The following is a 10,471-nucleotide window of genomic DNA, read 5'->3' as shown; positions in this document are numbered from 1 at the left end:
TCCATCGAGACGTAAAGCAGTTATTAACGGGACAACAGATTCCACAGGCCTTTGGTGCTGCTTATCAAATCAAGCGGTCTGCTAAAAGCTGCTGGTACCCTTTACGAAATACGTGTGAAGCTTCTTGACGACGTTGAACTTGTTCGACTCACCCCCAAAAGACCGAAAGTGGCGGAAATGCCCCGAGCTTGCATTCCCTTAGTATAGAGGTGTGTTCGTATACCTGTGCCTCTTCTTGACTCTCGTTCAGGCCCGACGAGAAGAGATAGTCATCAAAATATTGAATCCACGCCGGCCACTCCGCTGTGTGGTTGAAGTTTAGAGGTGGAGTCCGATGAAGGAACGGTGTTTTGAAAATTTTGGCTCCGTCCATATTCCGAATCTTCGCTTCCCAGGCCAGTCACAGTGTTAAGCTTCTGACGCCATCTAGTGGCGGCGCATCGCCGCTATCAACCCGAGCGTCGAAGAGACTGGCAGCCTCTATCAGGCAGGCATGGACGAGCAGCTTGGTCCGTGTGCAAGCCAAGACCGACAGACAACTCGCAGTTTATTAATGTCCCGATAAAGTGCCTTGCCGTTACCCACCTGACCACGCAAAGAAAAATAAAATTTCATTTCAAGGTGCGGGTGTTCAACCCAGACCCTCGCATTGCGAGGAAAGCACACAACCCACACGGCCACTAAACGAGGTTTCTCTTTGAAGATCAAAAGTGAACCTAGTATATGCGTTGCCTTACGACTGTATGCTAATGGGTAAGTGCATCATTCGGAAGGAAAGGAAAAAAATTTAGAATGAAACGAAAAGGAAATCAAAAGTAAAAAAGAATGATTTTGCATTCATAGCACGTAAGTAGTCTTAGCCGCCCTCCGCAATTTTCGATGTTAAATAAATGCGGTAATGATGACGTCATCCTTGGCGACTATCCCCTGCGTCGCACACAGAAGCTTGCCAGCACAGTAATAACGAAAAATCAAGGCAGTTTTCCCCGTATCCGACGAAAACTTAAAGGAATTTGGGATTTAATAAAACTAGGTTTACTTCGCCTATTAACTTTTTTCTTTCTCATAGTCGCTGGGTAAGCAGTTACCTACCCTATTTGCATATTCTCGGATAGCCGTCCTGCATAATTTACCTTTCAGAACCGCCTTACAAGCTGGTACAATTCGAAGGGAGGATTCTAGCGCCAGCTTTGCAGCGCCGTCAAAAGGGCGCGCGCTTCGAATGCGACAAAACTTGCCGGACTTGCAATCACTGAGTGGTTCAATCACTGGCGAGGATGTCGTTGAATCATTGTTTCACGCCTGCCTGAAGAGGCTGCCTGAGCGGTTTTCACAGAGGGGGCTATTGTCGTCTGCTCTGAAATGCGTTCATCTTAACCGGAAAACTCATTTCGACCCGCCAAGTGCAGTGCGGAATAGAATGCCAGAATTAAAGACAATGCGTGCTTGGCGCTCGAAAGTTTCGCATTTCCTGGCGTACAACATGCCCAGAAAAGTGACTGACGTTCCTCATCCTCATGTTTATCTGCTGCTACCAAGGCGAGGAAAGACGTACTATAATGAGTCGATTTAAGGTCGGGCGACCACTTACATAAAGAAATGTTGTTTTGAAACCTTCGTTTGGCTAAAAACTAGCGCTAAAAGCAAACGAAGAAGAGCCAGTTACTGAAATTCACAGGGACACTTAATTAATTGATACGTTGGCATTACTATAGCATTAGAACCTGTCAGTTTCTTTACCAGAAATGACTTGTCTTAGAATCTGATGACGTCAGATCTAGTCTGGTGAGGTCTTTTTCTCTGGTGAGGTTCTTTCATTCTTCCATTGCTCAGTAAGTTTCCACTCGTCACGCACTGGCTACCTTGGATAGTGCTGATTAAGGACTCGCTAATTACACGCTAATTAAGTACAGCGCCGCCCAGTCAGCACCGCTAAGCATAGCGGTGTATTAGCTTTGTTCTGCAGCTACTCAGTTATTCTGTTATTTCTTACGTCACGGATGATGTCGACGTCTTCTTTTATTTTCAAAGCCATGCGCCACGTGGTGACAGCAGCGAGAACTAGAAGCACTTGTCCTGAATTCCTTGCAGTGATTTACAGTTCGTGCGGTGGAGTCTACGGTCATGCGCTTCCATTTCCGACAGCGCGAGCGTGGTCAAACATCTGAAGGCACTGAGAAAGATCATTCATGCACAGTTTTCATGCCGCAAGAATAGGAGCACCGCTCGTGTTTTCACCAAATAAATTTACCATGAAATGAATGTTTTTGGAAATATTTCCGGGCTCCCTACTGAAACGCTCCATATGAGCTGCTCGTATGGATTTATCGGAATACGGAGACCATGGAGTATGGAAATATATATTGATACCCATATGTGTTTTGACCAAATGTTTAGGGGAATCCATATGTATTTTGCACGGAGTCTATAAGCATTCCACATAACTCCATACCATTTGCATACAGTGTGTATGACGTCATATGGAGTCGGTAAGATTCTATACCCGCTTTCCATCTCGTCTTAGTCGACTCAATATGCAGTATGCTCCACACTGGACTCCATATAACTCATTTGGTAGCATATAGATTTACGGGACTCATCAAATGGAAACTATCAGCTCATTCCTTAAGTCGGACATATAAGGAATGATTCGGACTGATTCGGAGTCGGATGATTCGGACATTTTACCCTCTCCTGCGATATCCGAATTGAAGAGGTTTTACTGAATTGGGTGAGCGGAACATAATGGCAGTGTATAAAGTCCATAACCTGATGACGGAGCATGCTGTCCAAATAAAAGCCGCGGAAAGCAAGGTTACGCATTCACTCCCCCAGACTCAAGCAATAATCGAAATCAGGGCTTTGTTTGTGCCCTCGAGGGAGCCATTATCACCGTCCGGTGAGTATAATTAAGCGGACAAAAAAAAAAAAAAATCTCCCCGCAGTTTAAAGTTCAACTTCAGTGCCATGTTACTTGCATACCTGATTGATCCAACTCCGCTGAACCTAACGCGCTTCGTGCTGTATTTGATGTATAATTAGAGAAGTAGATAATTTACAAAAGCAAAAAAAACACTAATATGACAAAGCGCTGTTGCCAGTGAAATGTACGAATTTGTCTTAACATTCTTTCAAACACAGAAAAAGTACCAAAGGCAAGCTCTTAACAAATTGTCCAGGTTAAGATGTCGACAGCACTTTCATATTTTTTTGGGCACGGCAGCACTACCAGGATGCGGAGCAATAACCCGTTCCTCTATATTCTGCAGATCGTCGTCGGTGTACTGCTTCCAGTCACCATCCCCAGCAACAAAGGACCCGTGAAGATTAAAGCACAATCAGCCGGAACCACCAGCTTCCACGTGCGGGATCTGCCATCGCTGACAGCACAAGATTACCCGTTCCAGCGGCCAACAATCACAAGTGTGTTCATCGGAGCACATGACCTGCTGCAAGCGCCACCACACTGGGATATATACACGCGCTCCGAAGAATCTGCCAGTTTTGGGCACGGCAGCACTACCAGGATGCGGAGCAATAACCCGTTCCTCTATATTGTGCAGATCGTCGTCGGTGTACTGCTTCCAGTCACCATCCCCAGCAACAAAGGACCCGTGAAGATTACAGCACAATCAGCCGGAACCACCAGCTTCCACGTGCGGGATCTGCCATCGCTGACAGCACAAGATTACCCGTTCCAGCGGCCAACAATCACAAGTGTGTTCATCGGAGCACATGACCTGCTGCAAGCGCCACCACACTGGGATATATATACGCGCTCCGAAGAATCTGCCAGTTTTGGGCACGGCAGCACTACCAGGATGCGGAGCAATAACCCGTTCCTCTATATTGTGCAGGTGAGAAAACTGTTTGGTAAATGTGTCCGCTCAAGTGACCCTTTTTTGTTTGTGTTGCCGTGCCCGCAGCAATTGTCTTGTATAACTGTTGTATTACGCAAGTTTTTGCTCCTAAGCGGAGATGTTGAAACTAACCCAGGCCCGGATCTAGCCCAAATTGCCATACAACTCAAAGATATCGCTAGCGACATAAAAGACATAAAGGAAGTACGCCTCGTTGATATAGACAAGAAGCTTGATGCCTTATCACAGCTTGAAAAGAAACTCGCCACCTGCCAGAACGAAATTTCACGCATGGATCGCGTAATTGAAACAATGGAAAAGAAAATCGATGAACTGAAAAATCGCAGCAGACGATCCAACTTAATTATATACGGACTGCCGGAGGAGGAGGAAGAAACTAATGAAGGTCTTGAGGAAAGAGTGAACAAAATTATAGTGCAAGACACCCTCGAACTAGAAGCTGTCGCCATCGAGCGAATTCACAGGCTAGGTAGACAAGAAAAAAACAAGACTAGGCCAGTTATTATGAAGTTGCTAGATTCGAGACAAAAAACACTAATATTGAAAAACGGCTTCAAACTAAAAGACACAGAATACGCTATCGGTGAAGATTTTTCTGTCAGAGTTCGAGATGTTAGAAGGAAACTGTGGGCGAGCGCCAAACAAGAACGAGAAAGTAAAGAAAAGGTTGCGCTAGCCTTTGACAAGTTGATCATAAATAAGCGCGTTTATATTTGGGACGAAGAAAAAAATAGCAGAGTTCCTATGCAAAAAAAGGACACAGAATTCAGCCCTCGAGTGACTCGTCAGAAAACTCAGTCAGACTTGCACATCATAAATATAAATGCAAGAAGCATAGTGAACAAAACACAGTCACTTGAAAGCCTCTTACTTTGTCATGAACCAGACGTAATTGGAATCACCGAAACATGGCTTTCACCTGAAATTTCAAATCACGAAATCGCTCCACCGAACTATTCCATCATCAGAAAAGACCGTGGTTCACGAGGAGGGGGCGTGGCAATACTGATTAAGAAGCAGCTACCTTTCGTTATTCTCCCTGAAGTTCCTTGCGCGGAAGCTGTTTTCTGCAAGATAATTTGTAAAGATACAGACATAGTTACCGGCTGCATTTACAGAAGTCCTTCTACCGGACATGAAGCCATCACTACAATTCAGGATTTCCTTCAGAAACATGCCCGAAATTCACGGATTATTATCATGGGTGATTTCAACCTCCCCGACATAAACTGGACAACAATGCATTATACATCAAGAGCTTCAGAGGCCCTCATTGATTTAATGTTCAATTTTAATCTTCATCAAATCGTTTCAACACCCACACGTACCCACGGAACAATTGGCAATATCCTAGATTTGATACTAATCAGTGATCACTTTCCTAAAAAGCGTGCTCAGGTTGACGTCATAGAAGGCATCTCGGACCACAGTATACCTACCTGCCGATTACCATTACAGAGCAGTATAGTATATCAGAAAAGCATGCAGATCGTAGCCAATTTTGCTAAAGCAGACGACACTAGCATTGTAACACATCTTGCGCACGAATTGGAATCATTTTTCGACATTGCTTCACGTGAGATCACTGATGTGAACACCTTGTGGGAACAGTTTAGAAATACGGTAACTTATTGTGTAGGTGCATTCGTTCCAAGAAAAATAAAACGGCCTAAGAAAAACAACCCGTGGATCACAAGGGACGTAATTCACGCACAACGGCAAGTCAAGCGGCTCCGTAGATCAATTAAAAAAAAGGGGCGAAATGCTACCAAATCATTAAAACTAACCAGTGCAGTCGCAAGGCTAAAAGAAATATCAAAGCGTGCAAAGGAACAGTACTTTAACGTGACCTTCCCTACACTTCTTAGGAATAATCCCCATAGATTCTGGAAATATTTTCGTAAAGACAATACAGCCACATCCAACCTGTCCATGGAGGAAAAACAGACGAAAGCTAACATGCACAACGATTTCTTTAAATCTGTTTTTACAAAAGATAACGGCATTCTCCCTAACAGTTTCTGCACATCTACGCCATGTATCGGTCCTCTCCACATAACAGATGATGGTGTTCTTAATCTGCTGCTAAACCTAGACATAAAGAAAACAAGTGGTCCAGACGACATCCCAAATCAGTTCCTTAAACGATATGCAGAATGGTGCAGTAAATATCTCGGTATCATTTTTCGTAAGTCTTTGTCAACTTCGAAGCTACCCGACGACTGGAAAAAAGCAAAGGTTCTACCCATTCATAAATCCGGAGATACAAACTCACCCTCCAACTATCGACCGATTTCACTTACCAGTACGTCGTGCAAAATCATGGAGCACATTATAGCAAAACACTTAAAGCACTTTCTGGAGACCGAAAACTTATTATCACCCCATCAACATGGCTTTCGTCGTGGCTTATCAACTGTCACCCAACTAACAGAGGTTGTGCATGACCTAGCTCTTAGTATTGACGACTGCAGTCAAACAGATATAATACTACTAGACTTCTCTAAAGCATTTGACAGTGTCAGCCACAACAAACTAATATCTAAACTACGCATCATAATTGGAGATGGCCAAGTGTTACACTGGATCACAGATTTTTTGACGAACTGCTCACAATTTGTAACTTTCGAACACGTTCATTCAAGGCCAGTTCCCGTTACATCAGGAGTCCCGCAGGGATCTGTTATAGGACCAGCGTTGTTTTTAGCTTTCATCAATGATGTTACCAACAATATTGACTGTAACATAAAACTTTTCGCTGATGATTGCATTCTGTACACAACGATAAAAAATTCTGAAGACTACCTCATGCTAAGCAGCTCTCTTCACAAAATTGTTGAATGGTGTAACACCTGGCAGATGACGTTAAACAATAAAAAATCCGTTTGCATGACAGTCGCCAGGAAAAAACAGCCATATAACTATGACTACAGTATCAATGATTCAACGCTTTCAAGGGTCTCTGAACATAAATACCTAGGGTTAACTTTAACTTCTGACCTAAGATGGGACGCGCATATCGCCAATGTTACATCTGCTGCCTTGCGAAAGCTGTTCTTCCTTAGAAGATGCTTACGTTTGGCCCCTCAAAATACCAAGCTTTTTGCCTACACTACCCTCGTAAGGCCAATCTTGGAATACGCAAGCACTGTTTGGTTCCCGCATTCTATCACTAACATCACTCGGCTTGAGAGAGTGCAACGAAAAGCTTTAAGGTTCATTCATAACAAATACAAACCCTCTGACTCCCCTACCGATCTTGCAGTATCATCTGGCCTTCCATCACTATTATCTAGGGCAAAAGAATCCCGCTTGAAGTTTTTATATCAATTATTGCACAACACCTACAGTATAGACGTGTCTAAATATGCATCCTTCTCACAGTCACGGCAATCCCGGCACAAGCATGCGCACACGCTGACTGAATACTCATGCCGAACGAACACACTCAAGCATTCTTTCTTTCCTTTAGCCATCAGCGAATGGAATCAGCTCGATCCATCGATTACCATGTCGGACTCACTATCTTCCTTCACCTCGAGATTAGTAGAGTGCAACAAGAATCAGTAAAATATCAATAGTCCTACATTTTACCAGATACTGCCGAACAGCTACTTATTGATATTTCTTGACATGTTATCTTTAAGGATGATTGCAAGCCTATTGCCACCCGTTACCTTCTTTTTCGCTTTCTTCTAGTTTATATTGTAAAATACTTCAAATACTAGCATGCTTGCTGGAATGAACGACTCCTGCTGTACTTGATTTCTTTTTGTTTCAGTTCTGAAATCTCAAGTTATTGTTTGCTAACCTGCCTACTAGCAGTTATATAACACTTATGTAAGAGTTCTCATTTTTGTTGATCTGCTTGTAATTTATCTGTATTGTACTCTATATTGTACTGATGCCCACCTGCTACGGTCTCTGAGACTGGCAGTATTGTAAATAAATAAATAAATAAATATAGGAAGGGCATGAGATGCCGCAATTTCCTCCTAGTCCAGAATAGCTCCAAAGAAGTGCATTGCATGGCATTGCAGTGCATATCATTTTTTATAGTATATCCTCATTTCATGCCATTCGGTAACATCTCTACTTATAGTTTGTTTTTTAAATTGTATGTAAGCATTTCCGGCGCGTCGATTGTATTATTTTAATTTTGAATGATGTTTGTTGTAACCGTGCTTTGTTGAGCTTTATGTCAGCAGTTCTCTTGTTTTTCTATCATTATGTGAAAGGGAGCACCCGGCGCCATAATCAGGCACCAACATCTACTTTGATGTCCACGGCAATAAAAAAAAAAGCGCAGAGTATGCTATGAATGAGTCTACCAAAGCACAACAGCCTCTGACATCTCGAATATGTGCCTATTTCTTTTCCGCCCTCTGAAGATAAAAGTGATGAATGAGAACAATTTCGCCGACCTTGATAAGTCGTATCAGATGGTGCTGCTCCAGAGAACCGAGAGAAACATACAAGCAACGTCTTAGCTTGCTAAGCTTCAGGCCGAATGGTACATGTCAATATCAGGTCACTTTTTTTAGGTCCCTCCCAGGTCGCCATTTATCAGACACGTGTCATTAGGAGAGCGCTAATTAATGCCCTTTCGGCCGGGCCTAGTCGAGGCATGTGAAGCTTACGGGGACCATACATCAAGGACATTCAGCGGCCTCTCTCAGAATGCCATGCGCAAAAAAAAAAAAGAAATGCAAAGGTCACGATGTTATATGAGCACACGTGCTCGATCTATAAACGTCGCCTTTCAGTATGTGGATACCCTTATTAGAACCATCGTTCTTTTTCCTTGCTCCTTTTTCGTTTCTCGTATTCGTACGTGCATGCTAGGCAATCAGATTTCGTTCAGGTCCATATTACTTGATATTATGCCTTCCGCCTTCTCAAAGGTGCACGGTAGGAAGAGGTGTGCGTTTTAGGCAAACGCAGCCAATAGCTGTCTTTCGTAATTAAAAACATTCATTTCTCCAGCCCCCACCTCGAGAAGAAAGTAAACCACCTGAGCGGCTCCCAGTCATTTCCCTTTTGCTTAGCAAGAATTACCGATAGCGATATTTCTGGTTCACCCGCATCACAGCTCATTAAGAGAAGATGTGGAATCGTTTTCCTAGATATCTGAAGAACAACACGTCAAGCGCTTCGTTCACACTGCCCACTTTCAGGCTCATCTTAAGAAAGTTCTCATCTCTCATCAGTTAACGACGAGGTCGGCGAGCATATAGATCCCACTGAAAGTCTCCGCGCCGTACAACTGTCGCCTAAAAGGCTTCTGTAGTACGGCAACTGATGGCAATAATCTTCACGTCGAAGGTTTGGTCTATAAAGTAATAAAGACGATCCTGTTTCTATAACGAAACCGTGTTAACTTCTTTCATGCGGAGGCGCAGTTCCGTACGAAGTCTTGCTCAGTGAACAAGGTTTTCTATGAACTCTATATTTGAATAAGGTACAACTTTTGCATATGACTGCAGGATAGTTAAAAGAATTGCACATATTGCAAAAAGTGAAGCTTTCTACTGTCGAGTAGCAATGCATAGACATCCTCTTGCAGATGATCTCTAGACTGTTGTTCGCACTAAATTGGCTTATCCTCACCTTCCTTACCGTTACAGCGGACTATTCTTCTTTGTCTTTTTAACTGAAATGCTTCGTTAAAAAGAAAGAAAAACGAAAAAGACTTCCAGTTTGGGTCTCAATGGGGGACCAGGGCGGAGCATTGGCTGTTTGCGAGTTTTGTTCGAAATGATAACGCTCCCTTTGGAATGGCAAACCGAGATAGACAGCTGTACCGCACTTCTCCTTCACAAGCGGAAACATTCTCAGTGCCACCATGATTTATGGGCTTTTGAGCGTCGGCCTTAAAGCACATATGTTTCCTTAACCAAACGGGGCTTTAGAAAGCTATGCTCAGACCAGCAGGTTAACACAATCAATTTTTTATGCGCCGTGATACACCCATGCCAGCCCCTGCGGTGAAACTTCCTAATGCAGCCACAGCCTTGAATTATCCCCACATAGCGAGGGCCATGTGATTTTCATATTCAGTGATATTCATCTCTTCTCTTGCTGATCCTTAACTTCCATGTTATGTGCACCTCAACTAGCGAATCCTATATTAGTAGTATTCCTTGAATACTTCGTCCATTGCCTCCACTCCAGCTTCGTCCCAAGAATGGCCTAATATATAGAAAAATAAATAAAAAATGCAAGTTTCTGATAATGTGCCGAAGCCTGATTCGTATGCTTCGCAGGAGTAATGGCGCAATGCTCTTCAGGCCTTTCCTACAAAGACGGGGCCTTTTGAGGCAAGCCCACAAATTGCGCCGTCAGCACTGCGCATGGACTGCAGTGTGGGCTGAGCTTCCAAGCAGCAGAGCTAACATTGGAAATATATTGGCAATGACCGACAATAGCATGTACTGGCGTTTCCAATATTGGGCTGATTACTTTGCTTCTCGCGGTCGGTTGGAAGCGTCTGCGGAAACACGTGGCGGCGGTCATGAGACACCATGTAGCAAGGAGTTCGCGCGTCTTCTACCTCTTCTTTTATCTTACTACCGGCGGACGCCAGAGGT

At 43.6% G+C, this 10,471-nt stretch overlaps 1 protein-coding gene across 1 annotated transcript; it reads left to right on the top strand.

Moving 5' to 3' along the window:
• Window positions 1-3,233: 3,233 nt before the first annotated feature.
• LOC149331794 (uncharacterized) lies at window positions 3,234-10,255 on the top strand. The gene is made up of 2 exons (XM_089555755.1): window positions 3,234-4,658; window positions 10,172-10,255. The coding sequence occupies exons 1-2, from the start codon at window positions 3,234-3,236 to the stop codon at window positions 10,253-10,255; spliced, it is 1,509 nt and encodes a 502-aa protein (XP_089411881.1).
• Window positions 10,256-10,471: the final 216 nt, after the last annotated feature.

Source organism: Amblyomma mixtum, chromosome 8 (genome assembly GCF_055824585.1).
Source record: "Amblyomma mixtum isolate Tamu chromosome 8, ASM5582458v1, whole genome shotgun sequence".
NCBI lineage: Eukaryota > Metazoa > Arthropoda > Arachnida > Ixodida > Ixodidae > Amblyomma > Amblyomma mixtum.
This window is presented reverse-complemented; position numbering and strand designations above follow the sequence as displayed.